Source organism: Xenopus laevis, chromosome 7L (genome assembly GCF_017654675.1).
Source record: "Xenopus laevis strain J_2021 chromosome 7L, Xenopus_laevis_v10.1, whole genome shotgun sequence".
Lineage (NCBI taxonomy): Eukaryota > Metazoa > Chordata > Amphibia > Anura > Pipidae > Xenopus > Xenopus laevis.
The window spans coordinates 6,270,668-6,293,489 of NC_054383.1; the positions used below are offsets into that span (position 1 = coordinate 6,270,668).

At 41.7% G+C, this 22,822-nt stretch overlaps 1 protein-coding gene across 1 annotated transcript; it reads right to left on the reverse strand.

The window, feature by feature from the left end:
- On the reverse strand, nucleotides 1–10,600 carry MGC130869.L (Putative ortholog of complement C1r subcomponent precursor (EC 3.4.21.41) (Complement component 1, r subcomponent), 1 of 1 L homeolog; the record flags this gene model as incomplete). The annotated part of the gene is given in 10 exon segments (NM_001096661.1): nucleotides 1–1,177; nucleotides 3,565–3,639; nucleotides 5,125–5,265; nucleotides 6,025–6,103; nucleotides 6,855–6,976; nucleotides 8,482–8,629; nucleotides 8,802–8,998; nucleotides 9,229–9,372; nucleotides 10,043–10,229; nucleotides 10,381–10,600. Coding segments are annotated over 10 exon segments (2,125 nt in total), but the record flags the coding sequence as incomplete, so codon positions are not given.
- Between the last annotated feature and the right edge of the window lie 12,222 nt (nucleotides 10,601–22,822).

Below are 22,822 nucleotides of genomic sequence, written 5' to 3' on the forward strand. Positions count from 1 at the left end.
TTTCATTTTCTTTTAAGTGAATCTGCACTTTATTTTCTCTTTTGTGCAAAAAACAAGATACGATAATAACACAAATGGGTAAAAATAACAGCAGACCTAAGTTCTAAGACCTAGCAGAATTTTATGTTTATTAACATTGTTAACATGTATTTATATAGCGCCAACATATTTCGCAGCGTTGAGGACAAACATCTGATTGGTTGCCTTGACCAACAGCAACTTTTGCATCTTTTATTCCATTCCCCAGTAGACTATTTTATCCCCCCAGTGATTATTCTCTGTCACCCAGAGGGAGGGGAGGAAACGGACACATGTAGGTCTCTGCAATTAACATACAATGTTTGTCTTGATATAAAACACTGACACTATTCATCCTTTTCTGTGTAGCTCTTTATCCAGTCCAGGTAATTACTGACCTTGGTATAGATTCCATAGCCCTGGCCACAGCCAATGCCCCATGAAACAAGCCCTGTGGCCACCCAGGTATCCTGTCTATTTGGGGTAGTATAGGCCCCACCACTATCGCCTTGACACGAATCACCTTTATTAAGAGATTCCTCAGGGAATCCGGCACAGAACATGTTTCTGGTTAAACTATATTTCTGCCTTTCAGAGACGTCCTTCACTTTCAGCTTTTTGTCATTAACATAAGTCTCACAGGCCGACCAGCTTACGACAGGCACACTAACATAGCGGAGTTCATTGGCAATGGTGCGGTTCTCGGTCTGTCCGTATCCACTTACATAGCCATTCCTATGGTTCTGGTAAATGTCATCTTCATCCTCTGGGCTAGGAAGGCAGACTGGAGACACATTTTCGTCCATGACCACTGGATTTTTCAGGCGAATAAGAGCAATGTCATTGTCATAGCGTCCCCTGCGGTATTTAGGGTGGACATAGAATGCCTCAACTGGGTAGTTTCCGATTTTTAGCAGTTGGTTTACATCCAAACTCCTCATAAAGATATGCACTTTAGTTGGGTCATTGTCTTCCTTCTCTTCATTCTCTGGTTGCAAAACATGGGCTGCTGTGAGCACCCAGTGCTCCCCAATGAGGGCCCCTCCTGCACGTCCCATTCTTGAGATAAAAACCTGCCAAGGGAAGTTTCCTGGAGCAGCTTTTTTACCATGAAGGATACGGCCGAAATTTGTCACAGGATTATCTGGCTTCCCGCACACTGTGAAGAATTACAGGAGAAAGGTCAGAACAGCTCCCAAGGTTACCTAACTTCAGGGTATGTTCTGGAAGATGGATTTGGAATAACTAATGCTTTAGTGCATACGTTATAGGCATATTATCATTTATTAGCCAAGATCAGTAGTTTTGGGTCTGTGGGTCTGGCCCACCTTGAGTGGCATGGAGCAGTGATAGGTTGTCTCAACGTAAAGTTGAGAATTGTGCTGAACGCCTATTGGGTCTCCTAGAAAGACCAGCTTGAATGACAATTAGGGTGATTTGGGGAGAATATGTATTTTCTATATTATATATCCTTGAAATAATGACTATAACTCCAATTATTTTCCAATAAATGTATCTGGCCAAACATTTAGCCTTAAAGGTGAACCTTGGCCATAATTTTGGCCCCTGAAGTGGGGCTTGAATTGAAAAAACAATTTGGCAACCACTGTCCTTGGGTAATAAAGGGTAAACAGGTAAAACCAAGAGTAAAAAAAAACGAGTTGTTCACTCTTATGACTTACATTTGTCAAACTCTACCTACCAGGATGGACATCTGCCAACCATCAACTAGGTCTTATGCTCCACCAGCCAATTAGAAACCACAAAGAATAGGACTTGAGGTGGCTGTATTTGATTGACTGGATAACAGGAAGGCCTGGTCACGTATGGCCAATATTTTGACCACCGGGTTTTTTAAAAAAAAATCAAAACTAGTAAAGAGGTAGATAGTTTACAGAAGATGAAAATGGGCACTTTCCAAATATATGTGAATTACTGTGGTCAACGTAGTTTCTCAGGACTTTTGCCACACATAAAATGCAAGCAATGTGATGATTTTGTGGTAGCTTAAGTGTTTGCATTACTTTTATTACATAACACATAACTTCTTAATCCTACGCAAACTGTTCAGAAACCCCCCCCCCCGACATTCATATTCATATGTATCTGGGGTCAACTTACTGTTTGTGGCATTTTATCCCATTTAAAGGGATACTGTTATTGGGAAAATTTGAATCAGTTAATAGTGCTGCTCCAGCAGAATTCTGCACTGAAATCCATTTCTCAAAAGAGCAAACAGATTTTTTTATATTAAATTTTGAAATCTGACATGGGGCTAGACATATTGTCAATTTCCCAGCTGCCCCAAATCATGTGACTTGTGCTCTGATAAACTTCAATCACTCTTTACTGCTGTACTGCAAGTTGGAGTGATATCATCCCCCCCCCACAGCAGCCAAACAAAAGAACAATGGGAAGGTAACCAGATAGCAGCTCCCTAACACAAGATAACAGCTGCCTGGTAGATCTAAGAACAACACTCAATAGTAAAAACCCATGTCTCACTGAGACACATTCAGTTACATTGAGAAGGAAAAACAGCAGCCTGCCAGAAAGCATTTCTCTCCTAAAGTGCAGGCACAAGTCACATGACCAGGGGCAGCTGGAAATTGACAAAATGTCTAGCCCCATGTGAGATTTCAAAATTAAATATAAAAAAATCTGTTTGCTCTTTTGAGAAATGGATTTCAGTGCAGAATTCTGCTGGAGTAGCACTATTAACTGATGTGTTTTGAAAAAAACTTGTTTTCCAATGACAGGATCCCTTTAAAGGAGAAGGAAAGGTTAAAACTAAGTAAGCCTTATCAGAAAGGTCCATTTAACTATACCAGTAAATCCCCAAAGTAATGTTGCTCTGAGTCCCCTGTCAAAAGAAACACAGCATTTCTTTCCTTCTATTGTGTACTCATGGGCTTCTGTATCAGACTTCCTGCCTTCAGCTTAAACCTCATTGCCCTGGGCAAGAACATGCTCAGTTTGCTCCTCTTCCCCCCCCTCCCTCCCTTCTCTACTGTAATCTGAGCCCAGAGCAGGGAGAGACTCAGGCAGGAAGTGATGTCACACCACATTAATACTGAAGCTCCTATCCTAAACAAACAGAGAGTTTCTAGAGCTTTTTACTCAGGCATGGTAAAACATTCTACAGAATAAATATAGCATTCTAGCTTGCACTATTGCAGCTAATCTATTGGCAATAAAATGCCTCCGTAGCTTTCCTTCTCCTTTAAAGTAAACTGATTTTTGGTGCTATATAAAAATCCAGTGGAACACTACTGCGAGTTTTTGATCTACTCCATTTGCTACGAGTACACTTGGGATGCATGAAGCTTTCTAAATCAGTTGCATTTTGATGCATATAATGAAATATACTTCTGATTTATTTCTTTGAACTATGAAAGATAAGTCATTTTCATGGTTTGCTTATTGGGGGATTACCTTCCAATGTTGATGGTTATTTTTTATATAGCTGTATGTACTGAAAAATCACACATCCTGGATATGAAAAACACCAAATAATAATACAGGGAATACTAATATAGAAGGTACCTGGTATGCACAATGGGATCTTATTTCCTCCACTTTCATCTTTCCACTGTCGCTGGGCTGAACATGTGAATGTGTCTGTGAATGAAAAGCAAAGAACTGATTTGGTGTCCCCATCGAACAAAGTCCATCATGTGCCGCCTGATACAGTTTAGGGCATAAATATATGTTGTAATGGGCTTATTTACTAATATGTGTCCTAAACTGCATCAGTGCATTTGCCCGTAGCATCCAAATTCATCCAAAAAGTGTTTCTTTTTTGGTTGTAGACATATCAGAACTATACCTATGTTTGTTTACAAGTATTACAAGACACAAAGGGGGTTATTTATTAAAGCCCGAATGCCAAAAAAAATCAAAAAATTCTAGTTTTTTTTTTTTTTACTATAAAATGCGAATTTTTAGTGAAAAAAATAAACTTGAATTTTTCATGATTTATTATACCCCAAAGATGGAAATAGTCCAAATCCGAAAATCCGGCATTTTAGGGGCAAATTCACTAAGATGCGAAGCGCCGAACGCTAGCGTTAATTCGCTAGCGTTTGACATTTTCGCTACTGCGCAAATTCACTAACGAACGCTGGCGTAGTTTCGCTAGTGTTACTTCGCAACCTTACGCCAGGCGAATTTTCGCTAGCGACGAAACTACGCAAATTCACTAACTTGCGCAGTGTACTGAACGCTACCTTTTACGCTAGACTTCCTTCGCCACCTCAGACCTGGCGAAGCGCAATAGAGTAGATAGGGATTGTTTCAAAAAAAGTCAATTTTTTTCTAAGTCCCAAAAAAACGCTGGCGTGTTTTCTACATGATGGCTGATAGGCTGAAAAAGATCGAAAATTTTTTGGGGCTCCCCTTCCTACCCCCTACATTTCCTGACTCATGGCAACTTACCTAGACAGTGGGCACATGTGTAGGGCAAAATAAAATTTTTATTTGCTGATTTGAAGGTTTTCTAGGCATTTGTAGTGCAGATACGTGTTCCTCCATTGAAATTTAAATTTCGCGCCGTATGCAAATTAGCCTTCGCTAGCGTAACTTCGCTTTATATAGCGAATCAACGCTAGCGCAACTTCGCAACCTTACGCTACCCCTGTGCGCAACTTCGCATCTTAGTGAATTTGCGGAGCGCTGGCGAAACTACGCCTGACGAAGTGCGGCGAAGTGCATCTTAGTGAATTTGCCCCATTGACCTGCCAAGGTTGTATATCAGTCAGTGGGAGAAGTCAAGAAGATATCCTGATCTGCACTGGGTTTCGTGCAAAAATCGGAAGATTTAGTGGTTTTTGGGCAAAAATCCAAAAGAAAACGGTGTTTTTCGGGTGGAAGATCTGAAAAATTTGTACGATTCAAATTTACGTCCGATTTTTTTCCCGCACTGGAATTTTTCTGGAAAATGTACTGATAAATAAGGGGAAATGACCTGAGCAGATTTGGTCGGAGTATATTTCAGAAAATAAAGATATAAATTCGGATTTTGATAAATAACTCCCAGAGGTAAAAAAAACTGTTGCACGTACAGTATGGGGCGGAAGCAGGTAAGTAACAGAGCTGAGCACTTACCACTGTCTTTAGCAGTTACCATTTTGTAGTAAGGTTCGTTACAGTGATACTGAATAACGGATTCGTATTCCAGGTTGCCTGGTGCCGTCAGGAATTTGTATTGTCCATTGGTCAGAACTGGAGGATCTTTACAGGTCACAACTGCAAAGAATGAGAGACTTTATGGCACAGCAAAAGGGATTAATGTACAAGGGTGTCAATTCCATAGCTGAGATCTCAGTGTTTCACAATCAGGATGTAGGGCCCCCTCTGACATATGAAACTGTGTTAAATATTGGTATTCAGGGACCCCTATAGATAAACCACCGGAACCCTATCCAACTGATATCTGCTTTGGAATGGAACAATGGAAAACCTATTGGTGGGAGCTCAAGGTTTGGGTCAATGCAGGAGTAGAAGGATTCTGAGTTCACCTAGATGCCAGCCCATGCAGCAAATGCTATCACTTATATACACAATAAATATACAGTATATCTTTATCTCTCTAGCATGAGTATTACAACATGCACATACAGTAGGCTTCTAACATGCGCTCTCTTCAGATTTTGTAGAACCACAAGCAGCACACAGTATCAGCTGAAAGGGAAGTCTAAATTCTCCTATATTACTTACTGGCCAGTTCAGTACAGAACAGCTATAAAGCTCCGTCTGTTGGTTGAAACTGTTGTAGCAGAAGATGTGATCTTCGTACTAAAGTTTCTGAAGTTTGGAGGATCCCAACGACCCCTGTACCTACCACTTTGCTATGATAAGCAACTGCTCCTCCCTTTATATTCTCACCAACATTGCAAATAGTTTGGTTCCAGCAGAGTATTGCCTAAAATGTGTGTGTGTGTGGCCCATATTTGCACATCACTGAAGTGCCCCCCAGGGACGACCATATGCGAATTAGACACGTACTCTCACAACGAGGGATTGGGCGATGCCAGGTACCATCTTTTTGGCAAATTGTGCTGAAACTGCCGAGCTCTTTCCTGTCCTACAGTCAAAAGAAAAAGTCAGTTACAAAATGACACAACTTTGAAGAAAATATCAATTCTGGGTATTTTTCAGACAACTCTAGCAGAAGCCTAATAATAACCAATATGTGCATCCTGCCCCCAACAATTACAGGTTCTTGCAGCAGTGTTGGTGGCCAACATCTATGACCACATCAAAGACATGCTCTAAGAGATTAAGGAGCAGAATTATATAACCTGAGCAATGATAAATCACTAGTCACTAAGACCCAGGCTGGCAAAGAACATGACATGGAATGCTTTAGGGCAGTGATCCCCAACCAGTGGCTCATGGGCAACATGTTGCTCACCAACCCCATGGATGTTGCTCCCAGTGGCCTTGAAGCATGTGCTTATTTTTGAATTCCAGGCCTGGAGGCAAGTTTTGGCTCTATAAAAAACAGAGCCAAACAGGCCACTTTTCTTGGCAGCTGCACCTGTTCTGTTAAGTCTCTATATTGCATTTCCCCCAGCCAACACTTATACCAAGGTCAATCATATTATTTGGGAGCTAGTGCCCAGCTTGTGCTTTATTGATCCCATTGAGGACAATGACCTTTTGTCTCTTTGGCACTTTGTAACGTGTTGCACAATGGTTGAGTTTGTTTATGAGTCATGAGTCAAAATAAACCAAAACACATGAAGCAGGATTAAACAGCAGAGCTCCAGAACCACCAGCCATGTACATTCTGTATATCGGGTATCTGAGCATTTGGAAACTGAACCACTGACCTCCATGATTTTGTATCCAGTCTGACAAGTTACGACAATGTAGTCTCTCATTCTGTATATATTCTGCTTGGGGCTGATGATGGTGTACTTGTCCCAGGCCTTGGGGTTGGGGCACGGAATCGCTGTTAGAGAAATGTTGAAATAAGAATTTTGCTATAAAAATCATGAGCTCTGTATGGTAATTAGCAAGTAGCAGAACTTTATAGCCCATTATCTGCAGTCAGAATGTTCAATGAGAAAAGAGCCAGATTTAGTTTCTCTGAGAAAATTGGGACCCACAATACCATTCCAATCATTCTTCTCTTTCTACTTAAATGTTTTTTCTCTCTACCCCTTCCCCAACGTGTTTCTCTTGTCTGCCATTCCATCAGTTTTAATCCACTACAGAACAGCCACAAGGACTTTACTACAGCACAAGGTCCCACCACTCCTCATAACCTAAAATACAGAACATAGAACTATCCAATAAGTCCCATGGGTTCTGCTCCCACTAAACAGGGCCCCAGAGTGCTTACTAGATCAGCATTGAAACTAGGGATGGCCTAGGGTAAGGTAGTAATACTGGTCAATAATTTAGGTCAACTAGCATTATAGACTGGAGGGTCCACTGAAGTCCTGTTTTCCCTGTTGTGCCAATCTATCATTGTAGAAAATGAAGGTTCACTGGAGAGCAATTGTGTTCAATTCAAAATGCTCTTATTCTGGGTGCATAGCACAACATGTTTCCGACCTCTTGGGTCCTTCCTCTGGTGCAGTTGGAAGGACCCAAGAGGTCCGAAACATGTTGTGCTATGCACCCAGAATAAAAGCAATTTAAATTGAACACAATTGCTCTCCAGTGAACCTTCAGTTTCTACATGTTATATACATTCTGGAAGTGGCAAAATCAGATCACTGTCGGATTGAGCAGCCCAAACACTCAAGAGACGGTTTGTAGCTTCAAATACTTCTATTTTTGGCCAATATAACATTGCCATGTTGGCTTTAGGCACGGCAGTGAGGGGTTTTGCCTTGGAGAGAGCACAATAAATTTCAAACATCTATATATACAAAAATGGTATAATTACTCTGTCTATGAGTAACCATTGAAAATGTTTGGTATTTATATTTTGCATACCCTACCTGTGTATTAGCAGCTATCACTGGGCCCTTCATATGACCAGGGAGTGGCATTGTAACAAGAACTATAGGCCTTCTGTGCCTCTTACACTAACTTGTTCCAAATGGGGCCATCACCATGCAGGGAAGGAGTGGATAAGAATGAGGGGTAATGGTGTAAAATAGTAAGAATAAGAGAAAAAAAGTACATAATAGAAGATCAAACAAGAAGAAAATAGAAGGTGATGAACCTGGTCTCCTGGTGCCCATGATTCGGCCAAATGAATGTAGAACAGTCATTGAGATATGTTTGTTGGGGCATCTTTAGATGGAAATTTCAGCATCTAATCAGATGGTCTATCAAACTAACCAATCAAATATGCAAGCTTCCTGGTGGACTCCCATAATCCCAGTTCAACACTGAAAGCAGTTCAGATGTATTCTTTGCAAATATAGTCTTAGCAAATTCATGAACCAAGCATTTCAGAGAAACAGGAGAGACAGTACAACAGGTGTAGTGCTTCCTCACCCTCCGACGTGTAGTGCAGGCTCCAACCTTTGCTGTCTCCAGAGTCGTCAGTTTCAAATACAATGTCTACAGTATGGCTCCGAGTCATAACCATCCCTGGGGAGTCACTTCCACAGAAACTATTCAACATCATATCACCGGCAAACACCTGGTCCATAGACAGGGGGCATTATTACACAAGGGGATTATTTAATACTGGTTACAGTTGCCAATCGGCTTGATACTTACCCTAGAAACCAGATGCCCTATAAGTTTCACTCTTGTGAGAGGCAAAAGAGAAAGGCAAATACATATAAGAAATGTAAATTATTTGGCTTTACCTCTAGTGTATCATACGGGCATCGGGCTTTGGGATGATAGTCAATCTCAAAGGGTTTCTGAAAGCTGAGAGATATCTGTAAGCCTTCCTCTAAGCGAATGCTGTAGTTGCACTTGAGGTCTGGGGGATAAGGCTCAGGGTAACCCGGACTGGAGATAAACCCAGACTCCTCTGTGAACATCTCACTACTGCACTCCACTGGAACAACATGAGACACCAGCTCAATGTGAGAGAGAATTACATGTGAGGAGCATTACAATGTGTTGGTCCAAGGAGGTTATAAAGTCACATGAGCAACGACTGCCCTGGTCCTCAGATACCAGATGTTTGCTTTTTGCTAATTGCAAAGATATATGGGTGCTGGATCACAGTTTTGACCCTGTTTTTGGGTGGTTTTAATTTTCTAGCCTTAGCAAAAAGACTTTCACCTTTACAGGATCTGCTGTCGCTCTGCAGGTGGTACCCCGGAAAGCAGGAACAGAAATATCCCCCCACATAATTGTGGCAGACGTGTTCACAAGGAGGGGTCCAGGTGGCACTGTTATCACTAGGAGGAGCACACTCATCCTTGTCTGGGAAAGAGAAGGAAGGTTTTGGAGGGGTGAGGGATGGAAAGAAAGTCAGTTAACATGGGATAAGGCTGCAATCACATCCATATAGCCCCTGGTGGGACATTACATGTAGTTATCTACAGTTTTTGGACATTTTTGTAGTTATCTGGTGAGACCTATCACTTGTTGTGGTTGCACATTCATGAATCTACTGATACCTGTAGTCCCTTTTTCCTCTGAAAAAAACCCTTGTTTCAATCTTACCTGCTTGGACCATCATCTAACCTCTATAGAGGTTCCAAACACACCATGGGTTGTGAGAGGGTTTCAAGAGAACCCAGGGAGATTAATATTAGCAGCAAGAAGAGGCTGGAGCTCAAACAATAGCAGGACAATCAAGGAGAAGACAGAACTTGTCATTATGAATGCTATGCCATGTGTAGATAGAAGCGAACTAAGTCAGCCAGGCCAAGGGTAAAGAACCTAACATGAGATCTAAAATGAAGAAGGGGATAATCCTGAGATTGGTTTTGTAAATGGGAATTCTATTGGGAAAACTACTACCTAGCCTGGAAGTATGTGTTAACCACAAAGCATCAGGTCCCATGTTTATACTCGGTCAGGAACCGCCACCAGAAATCCAACTCAGTCTTGTCCCATTGATCTGCAGAACATGATGATTCCTACATACCAATGGCCTGGTAAAAGGCCATGAATCCTTTGTATGGAACGATGTCCCCATCCAACTCGTTGGAGAAATCAGACTGGAAGTGAATTCTCATTTGGGTTCCTGTGGACACAAACTGTCGGCGCGTAGGGTTGGTTAGGGAGTTCACTGAACCACAGAATTGCCCCAGCTCCTTCCCATCTGCCATCACCTGATACAGGGAAACAGAGTGTGCAAAGGCAAATTCTTTATTAGTCATTGTTACTAATGTAGTTAGTAAGACAGTAGCCTCTGTACTACAGACAGTTAATGTCACCATATCATGCAGTTAGTTGGACAACATCATAAACATTTGGGGTTACCTTAACAAAGTCATAGTAACAGTTTTCAGAGGGTTCAATATCAAACACCAAGAAGTTGAGGGAAATGTGGTACCCTTCATGGACGGTAATATTCCAGGTGCTCTCATTGCTGTTGGGGTACGGTTTGGGGTAATTGGGAGATGTGATGGTTCCATACAGTGGTCTCTTGTTGTTCTGGGAGTAGGCTACAGTTCCCAGCAGAAGGACCACCCAAAGCCACCTGTAGGAATAACAAGAAAAAATTGCTCAGTCACCCAACAGTGGCCTCAGGACAGTACCAGGAACAGCTAAATAAACCATTGTGTAATATGAAGGCCCATATCTCTTCAAATCTGGTAAATTCTCGTGGAAAAATCCCAAAACCCACTAGAGTCTTCCCTAAAGTGGGCACTAGGTACAACTAGTGACGATACAGAGTGAAAGTCATGCTTTTTGACTGGGTCTTCAAATGTATCAAAGGCGGCTTCTAACTGTTGTGCTTGAGTTTATCCATCTTCTGACTAGTCTGCCTCTCTTCTTTCCTGTCTTGTCCAGTGAACTGGTCCTTCTGCTACTATAACCATAATAAGGCACCTTCACTTTGACTATTGGGGCTTCAAGTGGAAAGTCAGATTTGATCAGATCAAGAGCAAGCGTCCCCCACCAAAGTAAACAATGGGGCAACACTTATAGGGTAGCAAATGTTTCACGTGAGATTTAGTAGAACTCTAGTTGTCCTCATGCCTCGTGATAGCTCAAAACCTTATGGTCCTCAGTACGTATGATCAAATGGCCGACAGCCAAACAGTGTCCCCAAATGGGAATCAATCATAGACTTTTGGGGACGCTTGGGGAGTGTTTTGGGTGAATATGATATTGAAATTAGAAGCTCTACTGGGGCACAGACTCATGTGCTGGCACTGCATAAAGGATAAAGGTAGCTTGGTGGCCTCTGCTGTGGAGCAGCCTTCAATATAATTCCTTTCTTAGGGATACTGTCATGTGAAAAAAATTTTTTTTCAAAATGAATCAGTTAATAGTGCTGTTCCAGCAGAATTCTGCACTGAAATCCATTTCTCAAAAGAGCAAACTGATTTTTTTATATTCAATTTTGAAATCTGACATGGGGCTAGACATATTGTCAATTTCCCAGCTGCCCCAAGTCATGTGACTTGTGCTCTGATAAACTTCAATCACTCTTTACTGCTGTACTGCAAGTTGGAGTGATATCCCCCCCCCCCCCAGCAGTCAAACAAAAGAACAATGGGAAGGTAACCAGATAGCAGCTCCCTAACACAAGATAACAGCTGCCTGGTAGATCTAAGAACAACACTCAATAGTAAAAACCCATGTCTCACTGAGACACATTCAGGTACATTGAGAAGGAAAAACAGCAGCCTGCCAGAAAGCATTTCTCTCCTAAGGTGCAGGCACAAGTCACATGACCAGGGGCTGCTAGGAAATTGACAAAATGTCTAGCCCCGTGTCAGATTTCAAAATTGAATATAAAAAAAATCTGTTTGCTCTTTTGAGAAATGGATTTCAGTTCAGAATTCTACTGGAGTAGCACTATTAACTGATGTGTTTTAAAAAAAAACATGTTTTCCGATGACAGGATCCCTTTAAGTAACTCCCTCTGTAGAGCGTTTATGACGTCTATTTCCCCTCTTTCACACTGCAGAGAATTATCAATAATTGAGTAGAAAAAATGAGCAGGCACTTCCAATCTTCCAGACAGACTTGTCAGTTAAAAAGTAGTTTTATTACAGTGCACTAGGAGACAGTATCCTATCATTAGGATACTCAATCATAGGCCTACGATTAAGTATCCTAATGATATGAAACGCGTAAGGCTGTCTCCTAGTGCACTGTAATAAAAATATTTTTTAACTGACAAGTCTGGTCTTTGGAAGTGCCTGCTCATTTTTTCTACTTGGTTATATGCTCCCTCATCTGAAGGTTCAGGGTGGTGCACCTGGACCTCTTTTCCAAACCGGTGAGTCCTTACTTTGAGACCTAAGATTTTTACTGCAAATCATCACCTACCAATGTTTATGACACTACTTTCATTATCAATAATTTCACCATATTGCTTTCAACAGACCAATGGCAAATGAACGTTGAGGACATTCTACTAGGAATCATTGAGCATTACTATCAGGGAAGAAGTACCAATGGACAGATAATTTGTCCCACTATGATCTCTCATAAATAACATGCTCCTCCACTAGATCCCAAGGGGTGTGAATAGTCTGGCACTAAGCAGAATGAACTGAAACACATTTTCCCTTCACTGAGTACAAATCAACAAGACACACTGATTTTTCGAAAACTTGATGAGCAATGCTGCGAGTAATAAATGCCGAATAAAGGCTGACTTACATGTATAATCTAAGGTACTTTGACTCCACTATCAAGAGACTTTACGAAAAAGGTTATGTCTGCTGACCAACTCCTTGGCCGTGAGACTCCTGAGGGAGAAGAAAAGTTGGGAATAGAGAATGAACATGAGATATTTTGGGAGGACAACCAGTTGTCATATGACTGAAATATAGAACTGTCTACAAGGCCAGGCTGAACACTGCATTAAAACTGAGGCACACAATCTGTTTGAGAATGTCTTAAAGTAGAACTAAAGCCTAACTAAAGAAGTAGGACGAAATGTTTACATCGAGTTTTGTGAATCTGTAACCGCCCAAGCACCACAAGCCCTTATAAGCATTTAAAGATCTGTGTCTCCAAAGAAGCCACAGTAGCTACCATCTTCTTTTCTGACTGATAACTGCACCATCTCTGTCTGCTGATCACTTCGACGCTTAGAGCACTCACATACTACCATTACACATAAATAAACACTGTACAAATTAATCAAGGCTATTATTCAATACACATAATTAACATCGCCAGCACCAAAAACCAGGGCAATAGGCATCAGAACTTCTCAATAATCACAAAACCTGATAGATCAGCATATATTAACAGGAACTCATTTTTCTGCTGAAATTAGGACGACGCCCTAAGCTAGCTTCCAACAGCCAATCGAGACACCCAAATAGCATTTTGAGTTCACAACACTTCTCCAGATGGACCCCTATTAACAAGTTTGAAAATCCGATCATTCTTCATACAAGCTCAACTTAACCTTGTCAATATTCACTATTAAAATATGCATTTAGCCTATATTGTTTAGTATTCTTCTTTAAACAGTAATTTCACCTGACACTCTTTATCTGTCCCTATGATGTTATAGTTTGCTAATCCAGAACCCAGCACCTAACACTCCATTAGTTACCAACATCTAAATAAATAAGGCTTCTATGCAACTAAGAATCCTAGAAGCGAAAAAGTCCACCCCTTATTCTTCATTTAAAAAGCTTGAATCAATCAGTGAGTCAGTAGAATGAAATGCAATTGGTGATTTTGGACGAATGTGACATATTAGGGATCCATCATCCTACTCACCCGTGCGAGCATATCCCGCCACCATGCTTCCAAGCCACTTTGCACGTAGCTCTCTGACACAAATCGTTTTCCATCTCCATCTGAAGTTGTTGCACGAAGGAGAAAAGACAAGGAGATAATAGTTTGGATTATAGCACACAATGGTCACTCAAAACACCATAGGAATGCCAAACTCACTGGTATCTCTCATGTACATCACCCATGGTAACACCTGGCAGCTCTGAGTCACAAATGTTCATCATGTAAATGGCAGGTTGAGTTCAGGCAGTGAATACCATGCTTACCGGCTCTGTTTAGTACAGCAAGAACACTATGATAACATCAAATATCACCACAAATGCTCACAAAAATGCTCGTTTCGCATCATTTACCTCAGCAGCTACACAGGCATTAGGAAAACTCCAAAAAACTCTCCTCAATGTAATGACATCATGCAGATGAATATATCATTCACTCACTAAAATGCATTTCTCGATGCACAGGCAGTTGAAAGTTGCACATTGGATGCATTTGTAATTCTATGCCATTTGGCCTCCGGGAATAAACCCTCATTCTTTTATTTTAAAGAGCATGAGCTTCTCCCAGAGTAGAATTCCATTCTGCGAAAGAGGAAGAGAGAGAGACAGAAAGAAGAGAGAACAAAGAACGAAGAAGAAGAGCGAAGAAAAGAGAACAGAGGAAGAGACAAAAGCTACACCCGGGAGGGTCTTTTGATCAAAAATAGCAAACTATATGTTTTGCATGGAAAAACCGACGGTCTCGAGTCCTCTTGGACCTTTTAGAGACCTTGTTCTAATATATATATTAAAATATATTAATAATATATATATATAATAGTATATATATATATATATACCAAAACAGATGAAGATCACACACTCTTGTTTCTGGATATGAAGTGATTTATTTGTTACACAACATTACATCCTGGATATAATCTTTTACAATAAATACACCTCATTAAAGAAACAGAGCAGTTCGATCTTCATTATCTTGTATACAACTATTGATCTAGCATCCTGTTTCATTACAGATAATTGCGACACCAAATATATTATACTCAGATTACCTATTTAAACTTTATGATTTAAAGAGTCCCCCTTAATGCACTGGTTATGCATGTAAATCCAAAAGGCTGAGCTGCAGATGACGACTTAGGCAAATCAGGCTAGGGGTGGCAATAGAAGGTATGTGCCCTTAGACCCCCTGCCTTTTCACTTCTGCCTACTCTGTTCCAACTGTCTAAGTAAATTTATTAAAACTGTATGTTTCATTATTTCTATATATTATGGAGACTACGTCTGTGATAATGAAAATCATTACAGTCGCACAGCAGTATGGAACTGTAACAACTAGCTACCCAGATGCAGTTTAGATGAGAAAACTCTGTTATTAATTATGATATTGCAATCTAGTACTCAGAGTTGCATTCATTTCTACAGAACAAGAGAGCAAGGAACACTGGGCATCAGCTTCTATACTGCCTCGCAATCCATATATGGAGCAGTTTCAAACTTTTAATATCATAATCTAGAAAAAAAAAAGTCTCATATAGCAGAGTTGTATCCACATTACATCAATGATTTGTGGTATTAATACCCTTTAAGTACAACTGCCAGCCTTTCGTTTTCCGAATCTGCGTATCTGATCCTCTGGTTAGTATGAGTTATAGTCCGGCTCTTGATCAGCTGACATCTTATCTCGCCATGTGTTCTCTGCACCGCCGAGCAAACTTTTCAGCCCGCCGGCCCTTGATTATTAATCCAGATCGGATTTCGATAACTGGATTAAACGTCCTGCAACTTCAGAATATAAGGACTTTTTGTGCTCTCCAGAGACTGAACGATGGATCCACAACAATTTCACTCTGTTCTGCCTTGTGACCTCCAACTAACACAGCACCATAATACAGTGTATGTAACAGTCTATTAACCCATATCAACTAGGTTCCACTTTTTCAAAAAAATATCCGACCTGGATGTGGTGGGACAAAAAATGCTGTAATGTCAATTGGTGGTAATAACTGCAAAGGGACGGGGATGGCCACGGCGCTGCTCAGACAAGAACCGAAGACAAGGTAAGTTTTTACATGGGATTGCTTAGACTGCTGAGGGTCTTTTTAATTTTACAAATTTACCAGCAGCTACATTTGGGGGCGGGGGGATTGGTAAATTTTAAAACCCCCGCCTTGGCATGGTGTTTTACAGCCTAGCGTAAAAATATCCGCGGTACCCTAAATAGCAACAAGCTACGGTTTTTCAATCTGTGATCAGTGCTGCTGTTCTATTACATAGCATGAGAGTTGGCCCACTGGGTTTTTTTCTGAACCCTTTGCCAGCTGCACTTGTCCTAGCTCGCAATTTCTGCAGGAGGTCCAGGGTTTGCCAGCAAACTACCAAAGGTGTAATCCTGTTGAAGCAGTTCCTAAAAGACAGCATGATATTAATACTCCACCCCACTCACCCAGGTCGCCCAAACACCCCAACACCAGTTTCCTCGTTGCATTACAACCCTTTATTGTTACAGAGACTGATTCTAAACTAAATTGTGCAACTTCTCTGTAAGTGAAACAGACACAATTGTTGACCAGTAAACGTGAGTCTCATTTATAGAACTCAGCTAAACATCTGTCAAATAAAATGTCTGAACAAGGAAGTCTTCATTAGAGATGAATAAACAGAAAGAAGTAAAACACACAGTTACAGGTTAAACATATACACATTGCTAACAACAATAACCCTCACAGTCACACTCCCTTACCATGATATCCACTGTTTACTATAGCACCATCTCTCACCTATATACCGCTATCCACGTACACACTCCTTCCACAGAGACAATATCCACTGTTACTATAGACACCATCCTCTCCCCTACCTATACCTGCTATCCCACAGTCAACACTCCTTCCAGAGACTACTATTCCAACTTTACTTGCACATCTCCCACTACATACCTGCCATATCCACCAGTCACATCCCTTCCCACAACTATTATCACTTACTACACCATCTCTCCTCTACTATACATGCTATCCACAATCACATCCCTTCCAAGCTCATCCACTCTTATTATAGACACCATCTCTCTCCTACATATACCTCTAATCCACGTCACACTCCCTTCCGAGATATATCACTTTACTTATAACATCCATCTCTCCTACTATAACTGCTATCCACAGCACCACATCTCCTTCAAGACTTATCCACTGTTACTTAGACACCATCTTCTCACTACTATACATCTTCCCACATACATCCCTTCCCGAGACTATTATCCACCTTACTATAGACACCATCTCTCCCACATATACCGTATCCCCCAGCACACTCCCTTCCATAGACTATTACCACTGTTAACTATAGCCACCATCTCTCTCCTACTAACCTCTATCCACAGCAACACTCACTTCCCAGAGACTAATTATCCACTAGTTTTAATATGCCCATATCTCCTACCTATACCTCTATCCACGCACACTCCTCCCGAGACTATTATCCACTGCTTAACTATGCACCATCTCTCCACTACTATACCTGCTATCCCAATCAACACTCCTTCCCAGACACTATTACCACTGTTACTATAGCACCATCTCTCAACCTATTACTCTATCCACAGTCACACTCCCTTCAGAACTAGTATCACATGTACTAATAACACCATCCTCCCTACTATACCTCCATCCCACAGTACAACCCTCCCAACACTTATCCACTACATATAGCACCATTCTCCTACAATATACTTGCATCCACAAGTCACACTCCCTATCCAGAGACTATATATCCCACTTCACTACTAGGCACCTCTCTCCCACATATACCTGCTACCCACCAGTCAACACTCTCCTCCAGAGACTCGTATCCACTCATAGACCACCATCTCCTAACATATAACCTGCTATCCCACAGTCACACTCCCTTCCCACAGGACAAGTATCCACTTTATATAACACCATCTCTCTTAACATATCCTGCATCCACGTCTACACTCCCTTTGCCAGAGGGGAACTATTATTCCACTTTAAGACTCACCATCACTCTCCTAATATACTCTGCTATCCCACAGTCACTCTCCCTTCCACCAGATTCCCACTTTTACATAAGCACAACCCCCTAGCATACCGCTATCCAAGTCACCTCCCTCAGACCATTAATCCCACTTTACTATAGACACCATCTCTCCTACAACTCTTCCACATCACACATCCCTTCCAGGGACTATTTATACACTCATTACTATAACACCATCTCTCCCTACTATACACTGCTATCCACAGTCACACTCCCTTCCCAAGAACTAGTATCCACTGTTACTATAACACCTCTTCCCTTACACACCTGCATATTCCCCAATTACACTCTGCCAGAACTATATATCCACTAGTTACTATGACACCATCTCTTCCTACACATACCTGCATATCCACAGCACACTCCTTCCAGGATTCTAATCCACTGTATACTATAGACACCATCTCTCCTCTGTATACCTGCCTATCCACAAGTCACACTTTCCCTTCCCAAGACTATTATCACCTCACTATAGACACCATCCTCTCCTACGTAACCTCTATCCCACTAGTCACCCACTCTTATTCCAAACATATTATCCACTTTACTAAACACCATCTCTCCCTACTTTATATCCTGCTTCACCATGCACACTCCCTTCCCAAGAAACTATTAATCCACGTACATAAGACACATTCTCTCCATAGTATTACTGATCCCCACATCACACTCCACTTCCCAAACTATTATCCACTTTGACATATAGGCACACTCTCCCTACTAACTGCAATATCCACAGTCACACCTGTCCAGACTATTTATCCACTTTACTATAGCACCATCTCTCCGCTACTATACTCTACTCCCACAATTCACACTCCCTTCCCAGAGAACATATCTATCCCACTGTACTATAGAACCATCTCTCACCTACTATACGCTATCCCACCAGTCACACTTCCCATTCCCAGGAGACTATTAACCACTGTACTACTAGACACCATCTCTCCCTACTATAAACCTAGCTATCCCCACGTACACTCCACTTCCCAGAGACTATACCCTGTTACTATACACCCATCTCGCCCTACTTCATTACTTCTATCCACAGTCACCACACCTTCCAGATACTATATATCCAATCTTACATAGGCACATCTCTCCCTATAATACCTGCTATCCCACAGTCACACTCCCTTCCAGACGGACTATATCCACTGTTAAACTATAGCACCATCCGTCCTACATATAACTGCTATCCCAGTCACATCCTTCCAGAGCAACTAATACATCACTCATACTATAGACACAATCCTCCTTACTATAACTCTATCCCACTCACACTCCCTCCCAGGAGACTAATCCACTGTTACTCTAGACCAATCCTCCCTACCTCATACTGTCCCACAGTCACACTCCCTTCCAAACTATATCACACGTTACTATAGACCCATACTCTCCCACTATACACTGCTATCCCACATCATCTCCCTTCCCAGAGACTATTATCCATTTACTATAACACCAACTCTCCCCTACCTATACCTACTATCCTACAGCACCCTCCTTCAGAATATAATCCACGTAACTATAGACCTCTCCCTCCTACTATACTCTATCCCACAGTCACACTCCCCTTCCATTATATAATCCACACATTACTATAGACACCCTCTCTCCCTACCTTATACATTGCGTATCCAACAGTCACACCCTTCCAGAGACTATATATCCACTGTTACTAAGACACCATCTCCTCCCTACATCATACCTGTATCCCACACTTACACTCCCTTCCCAGAACATTATGCCCACCTTACTAAGGCACCATCTCTCCCTACGTAATAACGCTCATATCCCCACATCACACTCCCCCAGAAACTATTATCCCACTTACTTATAACACCATCGTCACCTAACTATACCTGCTACTTACCCACACCACACTCCTGACCCAGAGACCTATTATCCAGACATATACTGATAACACCCATCTCTCCTACTATTACCTCTTACCACTCACACTCCCTTCCCAAGACTATATCCCACTGTTCTATAGACACCATCTCTCCCTACTTATACCCGTATCACAGTCACAATCCACTTCCAGTGATATTATCTCACTATCTACTATTAACCCCATCTCTCCCTACTATACCTGCTATCCACAGACACACTCCCTTCCAGAGACTATTTATTCCACTATACAAGAACCACTCTCATCCCTACTTATACCTGCATTAATCACCACAAGTACACTTCCTTCCCAGACGACTATTATTCCACATTATATATACACCTATCTCTCACCTACTTATACTGCTTTTTTTCACCCAAAACCTCACCTCCCCCAAGACTATTATCCAATGTTCACCTATAGCACACATCTCTCCCTACATTAACCTTGCTATCCAACAGTCACACTCCCTTCCCAGTACTATTATCCACTATTACTATATACACCATCTCTCGCTACTTATACCTCTATCACATCACTACTCCCTATCCCAGAGACTATTATCCACTGCTTACTAATAGACACCATCTCTCCCTACTATTACCTGCTATCACAGTCAACACTCCCTTTCCCAGACTATTATCCACTGTTACTATAGACACCATCTCCCCTACCTATACCTGCATCCCACAGTCACACTCGCCTTCCAGAGACTATTATCCACTTTACTATAGACACCATCTCTCGCCACTATACTGCTATCCCACAGTCACATCCCGTCCCAGAGCTATATCCACTCGTTCACTATTAGACACTCATCTCCCTACCTTATACTTGCTATCCACAGTCACAATCCCTTTCCAAGACAATAGTTATCCACTTTACTAATAGGCCATCTCTCCCTACATTACCGCTATCACAGTTTCACACTCCCTTCCCAGAGACTTATCCATGTTACATATATGGCACATCTCCTCCCTACTTATACCTGCATCCCACTATCACACTCCTTCCCAAGTAATCCACATTTATATACACCATCTCTCCCTACTATACCTATTCCCACAGTCACACTCCATTCCCAGGAAATGCCTTATGAGCAATCTACAATTTTTAATTACATGTTAATAATAGGGCACCTCAACAACTACACCAACCCCTAAAAAAGATCCAACGTTCCCCATCCCAAATTCATTTCTTGTATAAACAGCTCTAGCTCCAACACCTTGACGGACGATGCTCTACTGCCACCACTGCAGATCATAGCAGAGGCACATTGCATTAGGTTAGACACATCAAATAAAGTATATTAATGTAGTCTGCATGGCAACTGTGCTATGGCAACGCTTTAATTACTAAACGCACTGCCCCAAGCAAAGAGCTCTCATCAACTACAGTGTTGCAAATATCCCTACAGGTGGGGAGTTGTGATGCTACTGTTAATAATACTGTATTACATTATTATCATATATATGGAGTGGACGTTAACACAAGAGACATTGCTTTTTTTTTGGAAAAGGTTATAGGTCATGTACAGAAATTCAGCGGTACAGTATTACAGAAAATATGCAAAACCAGGAAAACTCCCGACATATCCTATTACCTTGCCACATTCCCCCATCAGATGGCACGCACGTCCCTTGAATTCCTCGCCCAACCGGAAATCTATAACTAATTACGGAAATGGTGCTGAGAGTTTCGGTACGATCATGTGTTTCCCGTGACCTCGACTCCCTTTTCGGACGCAGGAGCAAATCCATCTTCGGGAAAAGCCATGTTTAACCTAAGAGGAGAACTGATACTCCGGGAGTGTAATGGCCAAAGGACTTATTGCAGTTATGTTGTGACAAAGCTGTCTTTAGAGTGTAGGGGCCATACAATCACTATTGGATCCTTTTGTAGATTTCTAATCCACTGAGTTTGTGGGGGGGCTTTTAGTGACACCAAAGGCTACCTAGATTGCAACAGCCCAGTCTTCCAGAGGTTATCTATCCCACTGTTCTACTATAGGCACTCACTCTCCTACCTAATACCTGCTATCCCACAGTCACACTCCGTCAGTGACTTATTATCACCGGTTACTATAGCACATCTCTCCCTACTAACCTTGCTATGCCACAGTCACACTCCCCTTTCCCAGTGACTATTATCCACTGTTACTATAACATCTCTCCTACATTACCTCATCCACATCACACTCATCTCCCAAGAATAATTATCCACTGTTGACTATACACATCTCTCCATACTTACATGCTATCCACAGTCCATCCCTTCCCTAAGACTATATCCACTTTATACTATACCCATCTCTCCTTACTTATACTGCTATACCACAGTCACACTCCTTACCAGAGATTTATCCACTTTACTATAGACACTCATTCTCCCTACTATACCTCTATCCCCAGCAACCACTTCCCTTTCAGACTATATTCCACGTATATAGACACCATCTCTCCCTAATAACCTGCTTCCACCCCAGTCAACTCCCCTCCCAAACTATATCCACTTATATATGGCCCCCCGCCAAACCATCTCCCCTACTATACCTGCTATCCACAGTCTCACTCCTTCCCAGGGTGACTATTATTCACTGTTACTATAGGTACCATCTCTCCCTACTTATGCCTGCTATCCCGCAGTCACAACTCCTTCCCAGAGACTTGCATATCCATTGTTACTATAGCACCCATCTTCCTTCTACTCAATACCTGCTATCCACAGTCCACACGCCCTTCCATAGGACTAGTATCCCCACTTTCTTACTATGGCACCATCTCTCCCTACTATACCTGCTATCCCACAGTCACACTCCCTTCCCAGAGACTTATTATCCACTTATTACTCTTATCAGGCACCATCTGTCCCTACTATACCTGCCTATTCCACAGTCACACTCCCTTCCCAGAGACTATTATCCACTGTTACAAATACGGCACCATCTCTCCCCTACTATACCTGCTATCCCAACCAGTCACACTCCTTCCAGAGACTTTATCCCACTGTTGCTTATAGCACCATC